Source organism: Oncorhynchus tshawytscha, linkage group LG21 (genome assembly GCF_018296145.1).
Source record: "Oncorhynchus tshawytscha isolate Ot180627B linkage group LG21, Otsh_v2.0, whole genome shotgun sequence".
NCBI classification, from domain to species: Eukaryota; Metazoa; Chordata; class Actinopteri; order Salmoniformes; family Salmonidae; genus Oncorhynchus; species Oncorhynchus tshawytscha.
Window position 1 is genome coordinate 41,202,184 of NC_056449.1, and position 21,262 is coordinate 41,223,445.

The 21,262-nt window shown below is 47.9% G+C and overlaps 2 protein-coding genes across 4 annotated transcripts in view; one reads left to right on the plus strand and one right to left on the minus strand.

Moving 5' to 3' along the window:
- dok3 (docking protein 3) overlaps window positions 1-262 on the plus strand; it is a 32,615-nt gene extending 32,353 nt beyond the window's left edge. For all 3 annotated transcript variants that reach the window (XM_042303537.1, XM_042303538.1, XM_042303539.1), the window contains exon 8: window positions 43-262. The gene's annotated coding sequence lies outside the window, so the exon portion shown is untranslated. The remainder of the gene's footprint in view (window positions 1-42) is intronic.
- A 979-nt stretch (window positions 263-1,241) lies between these two features.
- On the minus strand, window positions 1,242-3,411 carry LOC112235330 (protein atonal homolog 1-like). Its single transcript, XM_024403756.2, has one exon. The coding sequence runs from the start codon at window positions 3,136-3,138 to the stop codon at window positions 2,293-2,295; it is 846 nt and encodes a 281-aa protein (XP_024259524.1). The 5' UTR covers window positions 3,139-3,411; the 3' UTR covers window positions 1,242-2,292.
- Window positions 3,412-21,262: the final 17,851 nt, after the last annotated feature.

Consider the following 21,262-nt stretch of genomic DNA (forward strand, 5'->3'; position numbering starts at 1 on the left):
AAGACATGGGGGGGGAGGTGACTGTTATACCAGCTCTATCAGAACTAGAAGACATGGGGAGGTGACTGTTATACCAGCTCTATCTGAACTAGAAGACATGGGGAGGTGACTGTTATACCAGCTCTATCAGAACTAGAAGACATGGGGAGGGGACTGTTATACCAGCTCTATCAGAACTAGAAGACATGGGGAGGGGACTGTTATACCAGCTCTATCAGAACTAGAAGACATGGGGAGGGGACTGTTATACCAGCTCTATCAGCTCTATCAGAACTAGAAGACATGGGGAGGTGACTGTTATACCAGCTCTATCAGAACTAGAAGACATGGGGAGGGGACTGTTATACCAGCTCTATCAGCTCTATCAGAACTAGAAGACATGGGGAGGGGACTGTTATACCAGCTCTATCAGAACTAGAAGACATGGGGAGGGGACTGTTATACCAGCTCTATCAGAACTAGAAGACATGGGGAGGGGACTGTTATACCAGCTCTATCAGAACTAGAAGACATGGGGAGGGGACTGTTATACCAGCTCTATCAGAACTAGAAGACATGAACTAGGGGGGGGGGACTGTTATACCAGCTCTATCAGAACTAGAAGACATGGGGAGGGGACTGTTATACCAGCTCTATCAGAACTAGAAGACATGGGGAGGGGACTGCTTATAGCAGCTCTATCAGAACTAGAAGACATGGGGAGGGGACTGTTATACCAGCTCTATCAGAACTAGAAGACATGGGGAGGGGGGGACTGTTATACCAGCTCTATCAGAACTAGAAGACATGGGGAGGGGACTGTTATACCAGCTCTATCAGAACTAGAAGACATGGGGAGGGGACTGTTATACCAGCTCTATCAGAACTAGAAGACAATGGGGAGGGGACTGTGAGTGCCTGAAGAACTGCCAGTATTAAAAGTGCACAATTGAATCAAAAGTGTTGTGTGTGCATTTGTAAATTGCATTTATTTCAGCATTTAGCCTAGAAATCCCCCCAACCTCTCTACACCCCCTGGTCCCACTGAAGCTAAAAATACAGTGGCTGTAATTATCACTACCAGGACTCTATCCCTACCTAATCTCATATACCCAGAACAATATCATGTATGTTATGTTGTCTGTTCACAAGACATGCTACGAGAGAAGGAAACCAACCAGCATTATTCAAAATATAGGATTCCATCAAAAGTGTTGTGTGTGCATTTGTAAATTGCATTTTTATTTTTCCATTTTTATTTCAACATTTACATATTATGGATGTATCTCTTGCATTAAATTAAAATATATTGAAAACAACATATTGAGTTGACTAAAAGAAGGTGATACATTTATTTCCCATGCCAATAGAGTCCTTGGAATGTACAGTGTTGAAGCTGTTGAAATGAGATCAGACAGAGTTAATTATTCTGGAATATTTAGAAAAAAAAACGTTCTAAATATTTATCTCCCAAAAAACGTTTTTTTTTTTTTTCTCAATCAAAAACTATTCTTGGAAGAAAACAAATAACAATAGATTAATATCAAAGTATTTTTGTTTATATATATATATTTTTTTTAAAATTATTATTAGATATGCATGCCATCAAACCGTGAAACCAAGTGTTCCAGATGTATTTAGTCAATAAAGTGCTAGAAAAGAAGGAAGTGAAGTCCCGATGAGAAGTCATATTATCAGGCCTGGTTTAAACACACAATGAAGTCTTCAATATCACACAGTAAGCTAGCTCTTTTTATTTTACAGTGTTGATATCTAATAAATACATATGGTATGATGAAACATCCCTCCCTATGAGTAAAACATGTTGAAAATACAACATTTTCAACGTCTTGTGCTCACGGGGATATTCGTGGTCTTGACTAAATGTCGGCTAGACTACCGTTTTAATCTAACCCAGAACGTTATAAAACTTTTCCATATAAATTACAGTCAATTCGGGAAGGAAAGTAAACCAAATTCTGATGCCAATGTTTCCCAATGTTGCCCTGCTGCTTACCGAATTGGAATTACTTCCTGAATTTACAATGAAATTGACCCCAACCCTGGTGTCCATTTATAATAAATAAATATGGCATGATGAGACAAGTGTTCTTGTCTAAATGTAACTGAGAGTAGGCCTAGACTACCGTCTCAATCTGAACCAGAATATCATTCAACATTTAGGTGGGCAACACGTAACACTCTATTTTGGTGTCCGTTATTGTCTTCTAAAACACAGACAGTTTATTTAAAATATTAAAGGATCCGTATGAAACCTTCTCCTAAAAGAGTTCCTGTTGTCACTCTAAATGGTCACCGTCTACCGGCCTGTCCGTCCTCAAAGTCACTGTAATGCGACGAATCTCCATCACTCCCGTTAGAAGTGTTAGACACCCTCTTATTCCCCGATCCTAGATCAGATTTAGGCGAAGACAGAATGATGAGGTGACCGACGGGGCCATTGTTCTCCTGTTCTCCGACCAGTCTCTTGTTCTTTGGCTGCGGGGAGGGGGAGTCCTGCAGGGTGTTGCTGATCCCAGTCATCCCGCCGCCACCCCGCAAGGGCTCTGGAGAGAGAGACCCCAGAAGGTTCCTCCTATCCGGGATGAGGTGGTCTATGTCTGGTGAGGCGCATCCACTCCGCGACCCTCCCCGGACCTCTGGCTTCACCACCCCGGTGAGCAGCCCCGAAAGCTCCTGGATGTAGATCTGAGCCATCTGGAGAGTGTCATACTTGGACAATTTATTGTTATCGGACGGAATCACACTCCGCAACGTGTCAAACGCCTTGTTCAGCCCGTGCATCCTCCGTCTCTCCCGGGCGTTAGCCGCGACTCGCTGGTGTTTCTGCGGGCCCGGGTGGTGGCCCTGCTGCTTTCCGTTTCCAGGTACTGTATCCAGGTCCATCTCTATCGTGACACCACTGTCCCTTAGTTTACTCACCGACATGAGTTTCTCCAGTGAGATATCCATGGAGCCGCTGTGCACGTAATGGCCCGTATCTCTGGTTGAGTATAGAGACGGCCCTCTAGGAGATGGTACCCTGGTTCTGGATGCGAGAGGCTCCAGTTTAGACTGTTCCATCAGGGGGAAGTCCTCGCCTGTGTAGTCTGGCCAGCCGGACAGTTCTGTTTTTGCTGTCATAACGGCTACAGACATCCACGACTTGGTTGGAGAGGTATGGTGAGTTATTTTGCTCTTTCTTAGATAACCAATATTTGGAAAGCACTGGAACGTGTCTTGAATATTCAGCGGTAAGAGTCGGTTGAAGAGTTAGGAGGAGTTTCAGAGGGGGGAAGAAAAAGTGAACTTTAAAAATAAAAAATCCACCAAAACCAGGTTTGGACAGCGCTGCAAATGTGTCTATCTTCAATGACCAAGGACGACACCAACAGTTGACTCACTTGTGACGCAATCTCCTGTCTGTCACCTCTGGATCCTGGCCGATTCTTCACTACTATATCCCCGTCCACCCAACCCCGCCCAAGGAGGCACACAGGTTTGGATGGCACAGCCAATGGCGTGGGTTGCCTCTTCCCAACAAAAGAAAAGAATTGGGGTCAATCTTAACTTTCTTTTCCTGCAAATGTTGTGCATTGTTACTCAACCCTGATGTTGTTGATATTTGGCTTCACTTGGCATCCGAGGTCATTTATTATGCTGAAGACGTTTCGTTTGTGTCTTGGGAGAAAATAGTTTCTTTTTCATTTTAAAATAGTTTGTTTTCAAACGAATTAACTCTCACGACTGGTGTATTTGTGTTTATTCGATTCGAGAAAATATTGGGGGACTTTTAGGTGTCGTGAAAAATAAACAAATTATTTATTTTGATCGAATACACATTTTCCTAAGCGCTACTTTTTAGAGTCTTGTCAGTTTCACCTATAAACATATGAATTATTCACATGAAGTCCGTAACTCCGTGAGGGTGGAGTACTCGTCTTGTCATCTCCTCATACTTCATCTGAATATTGATTTTCCTCTAGTTTGTGTTGCTGCCAACATCAGTTAAAAACGTCCTTATCCCTTAACAATGTATTTAGCGCAGATAGGCAACGGAATTGGCTCGGGAGATGCAGACTCATAGAGGGACAATTGGCATACATAGCAGAGTAATATATGTTGTAGTTTGTTCTCAAATAAACAGTAAAAATTGACAATCTCTGTGGATTATTTGCGTAATAAAAGTGGCCAGGTGGTAGGCAGAGAGATGGACACACCTGTCTCCGTCACGGACCGGATCACTGATAACAGATATGTCTGACTGCAGGGCTGGTAGGTATAACCACAGCTATGAATCATTTAGTAGTTATAGGAGTCAATGCAGGGCTGGTAGGTATAACCACAGCTATGAATCATTTAGTAGTTATAGGAGTCAATGCAGGGCTGGTAGTTATAACCACAGCTATGAATAATTTAGTAGTTATTGGAGTCAATGCAGGGCTGGTAGGTATAACCACAGCTATGAATCATTTAGTAGTTATAGGAGTCAATGGTAGGGCTATGAATCTGGTTATAGGTATAACCACAGCTATGAATCATTTAGTAGTTATAGGAGTCAATGCAGGGCTGGTAGGTATAACCACAGCTATGAATAATTTAGTAGTTATAGGAGTCAATACAATGGGGCTGGTAGGTATAACCACAGGTATGAATCATTTAGTAGTTATTGGAGTCAATGCAGGGCTGGTAGGTATAACCACAGCTATGAATAATTTAGTAGTTATAGGAGTCAATACAGGGCTGGTAGGTATAACCACAGGTATGAATCATTTAGTAGTTATTGGAGTCAATGCAGGGCTGGTAGGTATAACCACAGCTATGAATAATTTAGTAGTTATAGGAGTCAATACAGGGCTGGTAGGTATAACCACAGGTATGAATCATTTAGTAGTTATTGGAGTCAATGCAGGGCTGGTAGGTATAACCACAGATATGAATCATTTAGTAGTTATAGGAGTCAATACAGGGCTGGTAGGTATAACCACAGGTATGAATCATTTAGTAGTTATAGGAGTCAATGCAGGGCTGGTAGGTATAACCACAGGTATGAATCATTTAGTAGTTATAGGAGTCAATGCAGGGCTGGTAGGTATAACCACAGCTATGAATCATTTAGTAGTTATAGGAGTCAATGCAGGGCTGGTAGGTATAACCACAGCTATGAATAATTTAGTAGTTATTGGAGTCAATGCAGGGCTGGTAGGTATAACCACAGCTATGAATCATTTAGTAGTTATAGGAGTCAATGCAGGGCTGGTAGGTATAACCACAGCTATGAATCATTTAGTAGTTATAGGAGTCAATGCAGGGCTGGTAGGTATAACCACAGATATTAATCATTTAGTAGTTATAGGAGTCAATGCAGGGCTGGTAGGTATAACCACAGCTATGAATCATTTAGTAGTTATAGGAGTCAATGCAGGGCTGGTAGGTATAACCACAGCTATGAATCATTTAGTAGTATCAGAGACAACAGGTTAAGTTATTAAAATGTTCTCATTACTGACTGTTAGTCACTCCGTATAAAAGTGTCTGGTAAACGACACAATCGCCATCTTCATCGTCCTCCTTATAGGCTATGGCCATCCACCAATGACCAATCAGGACCATCCTACTCTACCATCGCTGTGTGATCCATCTATTCTACTGTACCTCATTGATTACATTTCAACAGTGCCACATAGAACAGTCAGTGTGGTTCATGGCTCCTTAGTCAACCTCATAACATCTAATAGCGGAGCTTTGAGTAAAGTTCAACCTCCTCACTCAGTCTACCTATCAGCTGGTGTCCCTTGGCGCTCTCTTTTGCACCCTCTCTGTCTGTCTGTCTGTCTGTCTGTCTGTCTGTCTGTCTGTCTGTCTGTCTGTCTGTCTGTCTGTCTGTCTGTCTGTCTGTCTGTCTGTCTGTCTGTCTGTCTGTCTGTCTGTCTGTCTGTCTGTCTGTCTGTCTGTCTGTCTGTCTGTCTGTCTCTCTCTGTCTGTCTCTCTCTCTCTCTCTCTGTCTCTCTGTCTCTCTGTCTCTGTCTCTCATAGCCAGATGTATTGTCACCCCCTGTCTCCCATCTGTTGCCTTAAAAGGAAACTGTTTATAGCGGTCATGTGACCGTGACACTGAGTCATTAGAATAGCAGCACCCATCTCATCAGCGGCCCCCATCGGACGAAGACTCCTTTGGAAAGATGCGAGGCCTTGAGAGTTGCTGACCGGGTGATTGATGATGGCTCTGCCTATTTGTCCTCCATAAAACGCTAAGTGATAAGGTGGGATAGGCTACTGTGGAGCCCGTCCTCCCAAATTAAGGTTCCACCAACCTCCTCTGGTGGATAATGCATCAAGCAAACGCAACCAAAAAAAACAAAACAAGCCTCTAGAATACAGTCTAATAGGTTATAAAACATATACAGTTGAAGTCAGAAGTTTACTTTCCACGTAGGTTGGAGTCATTAAAACCCGTTTCTCAACCACTCCACACATTTATTGTTAACAAACTATAGTTTTTGGCAAGTCAGTTAGGACATCTACTTTGTGCATGACACAAGTGATTTTTCCAACAATTGTTTACAGTCAGATTATTTAACTTATAATTAACTGTATCACAATTCCAGTGGGTCAGAAGATTACATACACTAAGTTGACTGAGCCTTTAAACAGCTTGGAAAATTCCAGAAAATTATGTCATGGCTTTAGAAGTTTCTGATAGGCTAATTGACATGATTTGAGTCAATTGGAGGTGTACCTGTGGATGTATTTCAAGGCCTACCTTCAGCCTCAGTGCCTCTTTGCTTGACATCATGGGAAAATTTTAAAAAATCAGCCAAGACCTCAGAAAATAAATTGTAGACCTCCACAAGTCTGGTTCATCCTTGGGAGCAATTTCCAAAAGCCTGAAGGTACCATGTATAAACACCATGGGACCACGCAGCCGTCATACCGCTCAGGAAGGAGACGGGTTCTGTCTCCTAGAGATGAATGTACTTTGGTGTGAAAAGTGCAAATCAATCCCAGAACAACATCAAAGGACCTTGTGAAGATGCTGAAGGAAACAGATACAAAAGTATCTATATCCACAGTAAAACGAGTCCTATATCGACATAACCTGAAAGGCCGCTCAGCAAGGAAGAAGCCACTGCTTCAAAACCGCCATAAAAAAACAGACTACGGTTTGCAACTGCACATGGGGACAAAGATTGTACTTTTTGGAGAAATGTCCTCTGGTCTGATGAAACAAAAATAGAACTGTTTGGCCATAATGACCATCGTTATGTTTGGAGGGAAAAGGGGGAGGCTTGCAAGTCCGTAGCCATGAAGTGCTTTGAAAGGTTGGTAATGGCTCACATCAACACCATTATCCCAGAAACCCTAGACCCACTCCAATTTGCATACCGCCCAAACAGATCCACAGATGGTGCAATCTCTATGTACACCTATGTAAGAATGCTGTTCATTGACTAGAGCTCAGCGTTCAACACCATAGTGCCCTCAAAGCTCATCACTAAGCTAAGGATCCTGGGACTAAACACCTCCCTCTGCAACTGGCTCCTGGACTTCCTGACGGGCCGCCCCCAGGTGGTGAGGGTAGGTAGCAACACATCTGCCACGCTGATTCTCAACACTGGAGCTCCCCAGGGGTGCGTGCTCAGTCCCCTCCTGTACTCCCTGCTCACTCATGACTACATGGCCAGGCACGACTCCAACACCATCATTAAGTTTGCAGAGGACACAACCCCTGTAGGCCTGATCACAGACAACAACGAGATAGCCTATAGGGAGGAGGTCAGAGACCTGGCCGTGTGGTGCCAGAATAACAACCTATCCCTCAACGTAGCCAAGACTAAAGAGATGATTGTGGACTACAGGAAAAGGAGGACCGAGCACGCCCCCATTCTCATCGACGGGGCTGTAGTGGAGCAGGTTGAGAGCTTCAAGTTCCTTGGTGTCCACATCACCAACAAACTAACATGGTCCAAACACACCAAGACAGTCATGAAGAGGGCACGACAAAGCCAATTCCCCCTCAGGAATCTAAAAAGATTTGGCATGGGGTCCTGAGATCTTCAGAAGGTTCTACAGCTGCAACATCGAGAGCATCCTGACCGGTTGCATCACTGCCTGGTACGGGAATTGTTCGGCCGCTGACCGCAAGGCACTACAGAGGGTAGTGCGTACGGCCTGACTAACCCTTGTCTGTATGTAGCCTCGCTACTTTTATAGTCTCGCTACTGTATATAGCCTGTCTTTTTACTGTTGTTTCATTTCTTTACTTACCTATTGTTCACCTAACACCTTTTTTGCACTATTGGTTAGAGCCTGTAATTAAGCATTTCACTGTAAGGTCGACACCTGTTGTATTCGGCTCACGTGACAAATCAACTTTGATTTGATTTGAAGATCGTACTTTTTGGAGAAATGTCCTCTGGTCTGATGAAACAAAAATAGATCTGTTTGGCCATAATGACCATCGTTATGTTTGGAGGAAAAAGGGGGGAGGCTTGCAAGCCGAAGAACACCATCCCAACCGTGAAGCATGGGGGTGGCAGCATCATGTTGTGGGGGTTCTTTGCTGCAGGAGGGACTGGTGCACTTGACAAAATAGATGGCATCATGAGGTAGGAACATTATGTGGATATATTGAAGGAACATCTCAAGACATCAGTCAGGAAGTTAAAGCTTGGTCATAAATGGGTTTTCCAAATGGACAATGACCCCAAGCATACTTCCAAAGTTGTGGCAAAATGGCTTAAGGACAACAAAGTCAAGGTATTGGAGTGGCCATCACAAAGCCCTGACCTCAACCCTATAGAACATTTGTGGGCAGAACTGAAAAAGCATGATCGAGCAAGGAAGTCCACAAACCTGACTCAGTTACACCAACTCTGTCAGGAGGAATGGGCCAAAATTCACCCAACTTATTGTGGGAAGCTTGTGAAGAATACCCGAAACGTTTGACCCAAGTTAAACAATTTAAAGGCAATGCTACCAAATACTAATTGAGTGTATGTAAACTTCTGACACACGGGAAATGTGATGAAATTAATAAAAGCTGAAATAAATCATTCTCTCTACTATTATTCTGACATTTCACATTCTTAAAACAAAGTGGTGATCCTAACTGACCTAAAACAGGGAATTTGTACTAAGATTAAAAGTCAGGAATTGTGAAAAACTGAGTTTAAATGTTTTTGGCTAAGGTGTATGTAGACTTCTGACTTCAACTGTAGGGTGTAGGGGTTAGTTAGGGTGTAGGGGTTAGTTAGGGTGTAGGGGTTAGTTAGGGTGTAGGGGTTAGTTAGGGTGTAGGGGTTAGTTAGGGTGTAGGGGTTAGTTAGGGTGTAGGGGTTAGTTAGGGGGCAGTTAGAGTCTAAGGTGTATGTAGTTAGGGGGCAGTTAGGGGGCAGTTAGGGTCTAAGGTGTATGTAGTTAGGGTGTAGGGGGCAGTTAGGGTCTAAGGTGTATGTAGTTAGGGTGTAGGGGGCAGTTAGGGGACAGTTAGGGTCTAAGGTGCATGTAGTTAGGGTGTAGGGGGCAGTTAGGGGGCAGTTAGGGTCTAAGGTGTATGTAGTTAGGGTGTAGGGGGCAGTTAGGGGGTTAGGGTCAGTTAGGGGGGGCAGTTAGGGTCTAAGGTGTATGAAGTTAGGGTGTAGGGGGCAGTTAGGGGGCAGTTAGGGTCTAAGGTGTATGTAGTTAGGGTGTAGGGGGCAGTTAGGGTCTAAGGTGTATGTAGTTAGGGTGTAGGGGGCAGTTAGGGGGCAGTTAGGGTCTAAGGTATATGTAGTTAGGGGGCAGTTAGGGTCTACGGTGTATGTAGTTAGGGGCAGTTAGGGTCTAAGGTGTATGTAGTTAGGGGGCAGTTAGGGTCTATGGTGTATGTAGTTAGGGGGCAGTTAGGGGGCAGTTAGGGGGCAGTTAGGGTCTAAGGTGTATGTAGTTAGGGGGCAGTTAGGGGGCAGTTAGGGGGCAGTTAGGGTCTAAGGTGTATGTAGTTAGGGGGCAGTTAGGGTCTAAGGTGTATGTAGTTAGGGTGCAGTTAGGGTCTAAGGTGTATGTAGTTAGGGGGCAGTTAGGGGGCAGTTAGGGTCTAAGGTGTATGTAGTTAGGGGGCAGTAAGGGGGCAGTTAGGGGGCAGTTAGGGTCTTAAGGTGTATGTAGTTAGGGGGCAGTTAGGGTCTAAGGTGTATGTAGTTAGGGTGTAGGGGTTAGTTAGGGGGCAGTTAGGGTCTATGGTGTATGTAGTTAGGGGGCAGTTAGGGTCTATGGTGTATGTAGTTAGGGGGCAGTTAGGGTCTATGGTGTATGTAGTTAGGGGGCAGTTAGGGTCTAAGGTGTATGTAGTTAGGGTGTAGGGGTTAGTTAGGGGGCAGTTAGGGTCTAAGGTGTATGTAGTTAGGGGGCAGTTAGGGGGCAGTTAGGGTCTAAGGTGTATGTAGTTAGGGGGCAGTTAGGGGGCAGTTAGGGTCTAAGGTGTATGTAGTTAGGGGGCAGTTAGGGGGCAGTTAGGGTCTAAGGAGTATGTAGTTAGGGGGCAGTTAGGGGGCAGTTAGGGGCAGTTAGGGTCTAAGGTGTATGTAGTTAGGGGGGGTCAGTTAGGGGGGCAGTTAGGGGGCAGTTAGGGTCTAAGGTGTATGTAGTTAGGGGGCAGTTAGGGGGCAGTTAGGGTCTAAGGTTATAATTTTCACACAAGGGAAAGTTTATGCCAGAGACATTTTTCGTGGCCAATGTTTTTTTGTGTTGTGTTTGTGTGTGCATGTGTTCACATGCCCTCTGTGAGTGTGTGTGTGTGTTTCCTTGCGTTGTGTGCACGGGCACGGATCATTACGTGCGTGTGCATGACAGGCGGTAGGCCTGGATTTGAGAGAAACTCCCCCCTGTCAGCAGGCTAATGAGAGCAGTAGTCCGGCCTGAACAACAACCAGGCACGCTCCTTCCACCCGGGGAGCCCATTCACTCTGCCTAACATGAATATTTCATCTCTCCAGCGAGGCCCTCCCAACCGCCAGGCCGCAACAGCCTGCAGACCTGCCGAAAGTGGGCTGAGGCGCCCGGCTACACTCCCCATCTGCTGCGGGGAGGCCAGGGGGAGGCCGGGGGAGGCGGAGGACGAGACCACGGGAGGTGTGAGGAGAACATTACAGAGGTCAATTTTGGAAGACGGGGTGAAATATGATCGCGAGTCAAAACAAAGGGCGAGGGGGGGTACCTCTAGTCCCCATACCCTAACAGCAAGCCCCACCCCTACCTATACCCTAACAGCAAGCCCCACCCCTACCTATACCCTAACAGCAAGCCCCACCCCTACCTATACCCTAACAGCAAGCCCCACCCCTACCTATCCCCTAACAGCAAGCCCCACCCCTACCTATACCCTAACAGCAAGCCCCACCCCTACCTATACACTAACAGCAAGCCCCACCCCTACCTATCCCCTAACAGCAAGCCCCACCCCTACCTATCCCCTAACAGCAAGCCCCACCCCTACCTATCCCCTAACAGCAAGCCCCACCCCTACCTATACCCTAACAGCAAGCCCCACCCCTACCTATACCCTAACAGCAAGCCCCACCCCTACCTATCCCCTAACAGCAAGCCCCACCCCTACCTATCCCCTAACAGCAAGCCCCACCCCTACCTATCCCCTAACAGCAAGCCCCACCCCTACCTATACCCTAACAGCAAGCCACCCACCCCTACCTATCCCCTAACAGCAAGCCCCACCCCTACCTATCCCCTAACAGCAAGCCCCACCCCTACCTATACCCTAACAGCAAGCCCCACCCCTACCTATCCCCTAACAGCAAGCCCCACCCCTACCTATACCCTAACAGCAAGCCCCACCCCTACCTATCTCCTAACAGCAAGCCCCACCCCTTCCTCTACCCCTAACAGCAAGCCCCACCCCTACCTATACCCTAACAGCAAGCCCCACCCCTACCTATACCCTAACAGCAAGCCCCACCCCTACCTAACAGCAAGCCCCACCCCTACCCTCCCCTAACAGCAAGCCCCACCCCTACCTATCCCCTAACAGCAAGCCCCACCCCTACCTATACCCTAACAGCAAGCCCCACCCCTACCTATCCCCTAACAGCAAGCCCCACCCCTACCTCTACCCTAACAGCAAGCCCCACCCCTACCTATACCCTAACAGCAAGCCCCACCCCTACCTATACCCTAACAGCAAGCCCCACCCCTACCTATACCCTAACAGCAAGCCCCACCCCTACCTATACCCTAACAGCAAGCCCCACCCTACCTATCCCCTAACAGCAAGCCCCACCCCTACCTATACCCTAACAGCAAGCCCCACCACTACCTATACCCTAACAGCAAGCCCCACCCCTACCTATCCCCTAACAGCAAGCCCCACCCCTACCTATACCCTAACAGCAAGCCCCACCCCTACCTATCCCCTAACAGCAAGCCCCACCCCTACCTATCCTAACAGCAAGCCCCACCCCTACCTATCCCCTAACAGCAAGCCCCACCCCTACCTATACCCTAACAGCAAGCCCCACCCCTACCTATACCCTAACAGCAAGCCCCACCCTACCTATCCCCTAACAGCAAGCCCCACCCCTACCTATCCCTAACAGCAAGCCCCACCCCTACCTATACCCTAACAGCAAGCCCCACCCCTACCTATACCCTAACAGCAAGCCCCACCCCTACCTATCCCCTAACAGCAAGCCCCACCCCTACCTATACCCTAACAGCAAGCCCCACCCCTACCTATACACTAACAGCAAGCCCCACCCCTACCTATCCCCTAACAGCAAGCCCCACCCCTACCTATCCCTAACAGCAAGCCCCACCCCTACCTATCCCCTAACAGCCCCCAACCTAGCCCTAACAGCAAGCCCCACCCCTACCTATACCCTAACAGCAAGCCCCACCCCTACCCCCCTAACCTATACCCTAACAGCAAGCCCCACCCCTACCTATCCCCAACAGCAAGCCCCACCTACCTATACCCTAACAGCAAGCCCCACCCCTACCTATCCCCTAACAGCAAGCCCCACCCCTAACCCCTAACAGCAAGCCCCACCCCTACCTATACCCTAACAGCAAGCCCCACCCCTACCTATCCCCTAACAGCAAGCCCCACCCCTACCTATACCTAACAGCAAGCCCCACCCCTACCTATCTCCTAACAGCAAGCCCCACCCCTTCCTCTACCCTAACAGCAAGCCCCACCCCTACCTATACCCTAACAGCAAGCCCCACCCCTACCTATCCCCTACCCCTACAACAGCAAGCCCCACCCCTACCTATCCCCTAACAGCAAGCCCCACCCCTACCTATACCCTAACAGCAAGCCCCACCCCTACCTATCCCCTAACAGCTATCCCCTAACAGCAAGCCCCACCCCTACCTATCCCTAACAGCAAGCCCCACCCCTACCTATACCCTAACAGCAAGCCCCACCCCTACCTATACCCTAACAGCAAGCCCCACCCCTACCTATACCCTAACAGCAAGCCCCACCCTACCTATCCCCTAACAGCTATCCCCTACCTATACCCTAACAGCAAGCCCCACCACTACCTATACCCTAACAGCAAGCCCCACCCCTACCTATCCCCTAACAGCAAGCCCCACCCCTACCTATACCCTAACAGCAAGCCCCACCCCTATCCCTAACAGCCCCCACCCCTACCTATCCCCTAACAGCAAGCCCCACCCCTACCTATCCCCTAACAGCAAGCCCCACCCCTACCTATCCCCTAACAGCAAGCCCCACCCCTACCTATCCCCTAACAGCAAGCCCCACCCCTACCTATCCCCTAACAGCAAGCCCCACCCCTACCTATACCCTAACAGCAAGCCCCACCCCTACCTATACCCTAACAGCAAGCCCCACCCCTACCTATCCCCTAACAGCTACCCCTACCTATCCCCTAACAGCAAGCCCCACCCCCCTATCCCCTAACAGCAAGCCCCACCCCTACCTATACCCTAACAGCAAGCCCCACCCCTACCTATACCCTAACAGCAAGCCCCACCCCTACCTATCCCCTAACAGCAAGCCCCACCCCTACCTATACCCTAACAATAACCCCCATTCCAGTAGGACGCCAAACCCGCTCCAATAACTTTTCTAAGAGTTTATCTTGTGTGATGGCCCATGATAATGCAAATCCAACTTCTATCCCCTGGCCATTAGACTGTAAAATGGCTAACAAACTACTACTGCTCTCTCTCTCTCTCTCCCCCACATATTATCATTACTGACTCTATGCCCACCCAGAGGTCTCGAACCACTCAGACACAACCTGCTGCTACAATGATTATTGAATTGATTTATTACTCAATTAGCTGATGTTCAATGATTATTGATTTGATTTATTACTCAATTAGCTGATGTTCAATGATTATTTATTTGATTTATTACTCAATTTGCTGATGTTCAATGATTATTGATTTCCATTAGTATCTATTTATCCTACTAATGGTCACTATTACTCCTGTTTACATGTATATATTACCATTAGTATATATATATTACCATTAGTATGTATATATTACATATTACCATTAGTATGTATATATTACCATTAGTATGTATATATTACCATTAGTATGTATATATTCATACTATAAGTTACTTTATATGTATAAAACCACCTCAACCACTCCAGTACCCTGGACATTGAAAAAGGTACTGACCTGTATATACAACCACTCCAGGACCCTGGACATTGAAAAAGGTACTGACCTGTATATACAACCACTCCAGGACCCTGGACATTGAATAAGGTTCTGGTACTGCCCTGTATATACAACCACTCCAGGACTCTGGACATTGAATAAGGTACTGGTACTGACCCGTATATACAACCACTCCAGGACCCTGGACATTGAATAAGGTTCTGGTACTGACCTGTATATACAACCACTGGACCCTGGACATTGAATAAGGTTCTGACCTGTACAACCACTCCAGGACCCTGGACATTGAATAAGGTTCTGGTACTGACCTGTATATACAACCACTCCAGGACCCTGGACATTGAATAAGGTTCTGGTACTGACCTGTATAACCACTCCAGGACCCTGGACATTGAATAAGGTTCTGACCTGTAAACCACTCCAGGACCCTGGACATTGAATAAGGTTCTGGTACTGACCTGTATATACAACCACTCCAGGACCCTGGACATTGAATAAGGTTCTGGTACTGACCTGTATATACAACCACTCCAGGACCCTGGACATTGAATAAGGTTCTGGTACTGACCTGTATATACAACCACTCCAGGACCCTGGACATTGAATAAGGTTCTGGTACTGACCTGTATATACAACCACTCCAGGACCCTGGACATTGAATAAGGTTCTGGTACCCTGTATATACAACCACTCCAGGACCCTGGACATTGAATAAGGTTCTGGTACTGACCTGTATATACAACCACTCCAGGACCCTGGACATTGAATAAGGTTCTGGTACTGACCTGTATATACAACCACTCCAGGACCCTGGACATTGAATAAGGTTCTGGTACTGACCTGTATATACACCACTCCAGGACCCTGGACATTGAATAAGGTTCTGGTACTGACCTGTATATACAACCACTCCAGGACCCTGGACATTGAATAAGGTTCTGGTACTGACCTGTATATACACCCACTCCAGGACCCTGGACATTGAATAAGGTTCTGGTACTGACCTGTATATACAACCACTCCAGGACCCTGGACATTGAATAAGGTTCTGGTACTGACCTGTATATACAACCACTCCAGGACCCTGGACATTGAATAAGGTTCTGGTACTGACCTGTATATACAACCACTCCAGGACCCTGGACATTGAATAAGGTTCTGGTACTGACCTGTATATACAACCACTCCAGGTCCCTGGACATTGAATAAGGTTCTGGTACTGACCTGTATATACCTGAACACTCGTGTTTATTTGACTCTCATCGTAGTTGTAGTTGTGGTTTTTATTATATCCTATATTATTATCATCACTGCATTGTGGGAAAGAGGTCTCAAGGTAAGATAAGTCCTGTTTGACACCATTTGATCCTGTTGATCCTGTTGGGGCTGATGATCCTGTTGATCCTGTTGGGGCTGTTGATCCTGTTGATCCTGTTGGGGCTGATGATCCTGTTGATCCTGTTGGGGCTGTTGATCCTGTTGATCCTGTTGGGGCTGATGATCCTGTTGATCCTGTTGGGGCTGTTGATCCTGTTGGGGCTGATGATCCTGTTGATCCTGTTGGGGCTGATGATCCTGTTGATCCTGTTGGGGCTGATGATCCCTGTTGATCCTGTTGGGGCTGATGATCCTGTTGATCCTGTTGATCCTGTTGGGGCTGTTGATCCTGTTGATCCTGTTGATCCTGTTGATCCTGTTGATCCTGTTTGACACCTGTTGATCCTGTTGATCCTGTTGGGGCTGATGATCCTGTTGATCCTGTTGGGGCTGATGATCCTGTTGATCCTGTTGGGGCTGTTGATCCTGTTGGGGCTGATGATCCTGTTGATCCTGTTGGGGCTGTTGATCCTGTTGATCCTGTTGATCCTGTTGATCCTGTTGATCCTGTTGGGGCTGATGATCCTGTTGATCCTGTTGGGGCTGTTGATCCTGTTGATCCTGTTGATCCTGTTGATCCTGTTGGGGCTGATGATCCTGTTGATCCTGTTGGGGCTGATGTCCTCCTTACGCACGTCTTTCCTTCTCAGTCGTATTCAGACTCAACATATACAGGTGCCGAACAGGCAGTCGTGGTTCCCCCATGCTGGCGCTGAATACATACATTCAACCACTAAAAACCCTCCACACTTGCTGGCCAACAGATTTTCTGGTGGGAGTTTTCATTCACTGGAGGTTTCAGTAGATGTATCTAAAAACCAATAGGCATCTAATTAAAGAAAGAAAAATAAACCTTTAACTAGAATTTACTGATCAAACTCACTATATGGACCAGTACTATATGGACCAGTACTATATGGACCAGTACTATATGGACCAGTACTATATGGACCAGTATTACATGGACCAGTACTATATGGACCAGTACTATATGGACCAGTACTATATGGACCAGTACTATATGGACCAGTATTACATGGACCAGTACTATATGGACCAGTACTATATGGACCAGTACTATATGGACCAGTATTATATGGAGAGTTCAGAATTTCTGGGGATCAATTAAAGAAACCCTATCTGAAATATATTCATATTTGTCTCTGTTTAACAAACCAATTGGTAGATTTAACAAAAATACTCTGCTCTTGTATATTATTTAAGGTTAGATTAAGTTGAGGTATTTAATGCTAATTCTGAAGGTTAGACATGCAGATGCTTACGCCCATCCACAACACCCTAACCAACGCTTAGGTGAAGGTAACAGCACTTCCTGTTGCCTCTAGACATAATATAGTAGTGTGAGCCATGCAGTAGAGCAAAATAATGGAGAATCTATCACTGTAAACTGTTCTGTTCCTACCTAATAGTTGATCAATTAGCCCGCTACCACAGATAACATTGTTATCTAATGAGCCGTCAGGCTACTTTAAACTACAATATTACTTCCCTTCCCTAAAGTTTAATGAGACTGCTAATTTTGGCGAACGTGGTCGAAACGTGGTGTTAGATGTCACCCACCTCTCTACCCCATGTCACCTCCGTAGCTGGGGTGGACGGGGTTAATGATAGGCTCGAGAAATAGAACAGGGGGTGGATTTGTATAGTCAGCCCACTGTTCCCTGTACCTCAGACAGGCAGACAATGTTGTTCCCTGTACCTCAGACAGGCAGACCCTGTTGTTCCCTGTACCTCAGACAGTCAGCCCTGTTGTTCCCTGTACCTCAGACAGGCAGACCCTGTTGTTCCCTGGACCTCAGACAGTCAGCCCACTGTTCCCTGGACCTCAGACAGGCAGACCTTGTTGTTCCCTGGACCTCAGACAGGCAGACCCTGTTGTTCCCTGTACCTCAGACAGGCAGACCCTGTTGTTCCCTGTACCTCAGACAGTCAGCCCACTGTTCCCTGTACCTCAGACAGGCAGACAATGTTGTTCCCTGTACCTCAGACAGGCAGATCCTGTTGTTCCCTGTACCTCAGACAGGCAGACCTTGTTGTTCCCTGTACCTCAGACAGGCAGACCCTGTTGTTCCCTGTACCTCAGACAGGCAGACCTTGTTGTTCCCTGTACCTCAGGCAGGCAGACCTTGTTGTTCCCTGTACCTCAGACAGGCAGACCCTGTTGTTCCCTGTACCTCAGACAGGCAGACCTTGTTGTTCCCTGTACCTCAGACAGGCAGACCCTGTTGTTCCCGGTACCTCAGACAGGCAGACCCTGTTGTTCCCTGGACCTCAGACAGGCAGACCTTGTTGTTCCCTGTACCTCAGACAGGCAGACCTTGTTGTTCCCGGTACCTCAGACAGGCAGACCTTGTTGTTCCCTGTACCTCAGACAGGCAGACCTTTTTGTTCCCTGTACCTCAGACAGGCAGACCCTGTTGTTCCCTGTACCTCAGACAGGCAGACCCTGTTGTTCCCGGTACCTCAGACAGGCAGACCTTGTTGTTCCCTGTACCTCAGACAGGCAGACCCTGTTGTTCCCTGTACCTCAGACAGGCAGACCCTGTTGTTCCCTGTACCTCAGACAGGCAGATCCTGTTGTTCCCGGTACCTCAGACAGTCAGACCCTGTTGTTCCCTGTACCTCAGACAGGCAGATCCTGTTGTTCCCTGTACCTCAGACAGGCAGACCCTGTTGTTCCCGGTACCTCAGACAGGCAGACCCTGTTGTTCCCGGTACCTCAGACAGGCAGACCCTGTTGTTCCCTGTACCTCAGACAGGCAGACCCTGTTGTTCCCTGTACCTCAGACAGGCAGACCCTGTTGTTCCCTGTACCTCAGACAGGCAGACCCTGTTGTTCCCTGTACCTCAGACAGGCAGACCTTTTTGTTCCCTGTACCTCAGACAGGCAGACCCTGTTGTTCCCGGTACCTCAGACAGGCAGACCCTGTTGTTCCCTGTACCTCAGACAGGCAGACCTTGTTGTTCCCTGTACCTCAGACAGGCAGACCCTGTTGTTCCCTGGACCTCAGACAGGCAGACCCTGTTGTTCCCTGTACCTCAGACAGGCAGACCTGTTGTTCCCTGTACCTCAGACAGGCAGACCCTGTTGTTCCCTGGACCTCAGACAGGCAGACCCTGTTGTTCCCTGTACCTCAGACAGGCAGACCTTGTTGTTCCCTGTACCTCAGACAGGCAGACCCTGTTGTTCCCTGTACCTCAGACAGGCAGACCCTGTTGTTCCCTGTACCTCAGACAGGCAGACAATGTTGTTCCCTGTACCTCAGACAGGCAGACCCTGTTGTTCCCTGTACCTCAGACAGTCAGACCCTGTTGTTCCCTGTACCTCAGACAGGCAGATCCTGTTGTTCCCTGTACCTCAGACAGTCAGCCCACTGTTCCCTGTACCTCAGACAGGCAGACAATGTTGTTCCCTGTACCTCAGACAGGCAGATCCTGTTGTTCCCTGTAAGACAGGCAGACCTTGTTGTTCCCTGTACCTCAGACAGGCAGACCCTGTTGTTCCCTGTAGACAGGCAGACCTTGTTGTTCCCTGTACCTCAGGCAGGCAGACCTTGTTGTTCCCTGCCTCAGACAGGCAGACCCTGTTGTTCCCTGTACCTCAGACAGGCAGACCTTGTTGTTCCCTGTACCTCAGACAGGCAGACCCTGTTGTTCCCGGTACCTCAGACAGGCAGACCCTGTTGTTCCCTGGACCTCAGACAGGCAGACCTTGTTGTTCCCTGTACCTCAGACAGGCAGACCTTGTTGTTCCCGGTACCTCAGACAGGCAGACCTTGTTGTTCCCTGTACCTCAGACAGGCAGACCTTTTTGTTCCCTGTACCTCAGACAGGCAGACCCTGTTGTTCCCTGTACCTCAGACAGGCAGACCCTGTTGTTCCCGGTACCTCAGACAGGCAGACCTTGTTGTTCCCTGTACCTCAGACAGGCAGACCCTTTGTTCCCTGTTCAGACAGGCAGACCCTGTTGTTCCCTGTCCTCAGACAGGTAGATCCTGTTGTTCCCGGTACCTCAGACAGTCAGACCCTGTTGTTCCCTGTACCTCAGACAGGCAGATCCTGTTGTTCCCTGTACCTCAGACAGGCAGACCCTGTTGTTCCCGGTACCTCAGACAGGCAGACCCTGTTGTTCCCGGTACCTCAGACAGGCAGACCCTGTTGTTCCCTGTACCTCAGACAGGCAGACCCTGTTGTTCCCTGTACCTCAGACAGGCAGACCCTGTTGTTCCCTGTACCTCAGACAGGCAGACCCTGTTGTTCCCTGTACCTCAGACAGGCAGACCTTTTTGTTCCCTGTACCTCAGACAGGCAGACCCTGTTGTTCCCGGTAAGACAGGCAGACCCTGTTGTTCCCTGTACCTCAGACAGGCAGACCTTGTTGTTCCCTGTATTTAAACCTCAGACAGGCAGACCCTGTTGTTCCCTGTTCAGACAGGCAGACCTTGTTGTTCCCTGTACCTCAGACAGGCATGTTGTTCCCTGGACCTCAATCAGACCCTAAACAGGCAGACATTAATTCAGACAGGCAACCCTGTTGTTCCCTGTACCTCAGACAGGCAGACCCTGTTGTTCCAGTTCAGACAGGCAGACCCTGTTGTTCCCTGGACCTCAGACAGGCAGACCCTGTTGTTCCCTGGACCTCAGACAGGCAGACCCTGTTGTTCCCTGGACCTCAGACAGGCATACCCTGTTGTTCCCTGGACCTCAGACAGGCAGACCTTGTTGTTCCCGGTAGGCAGACCTTGTTGTTCCCTGTACCTCAGACAGGCAGACCTTTTTGTTCCCTGTACCTCAGATTTACAGGCAGACCCTGTTGTTCCCGGTACCTCAGACAGGCAGACCAGTTCCCTTTCAGACAGGCAGACCCTTTGTTCCCTGTACCTCAGACAGGCAGACCCTGTTGTTCCTTTATTTAACAGGCAGACCCTGTTGTTCCCTGGACCTCAGACAGGCAGACCCTGTTGTTCCCTGTACCAGACAGGCAGACCCTGTTGTTCCTGGACCTCAGACAGAGACCCTGTTGTTCCCTGTACCTCAGACAGGCAGACCTTGTTGTTCCCTGTACCTCAGACAGGCAGACCTTGTTGTTCCCTGGACCTCAGACAGGCAGACCCTTTGTTCCCTGTAACAGGCAGACCCTGTTGTTCCCTGTACCTCAGACAGGCAGACCCTGTTGTTCCCTGTACCTCAGACAGGCAGACCTTGCCAGTTCCCTGGA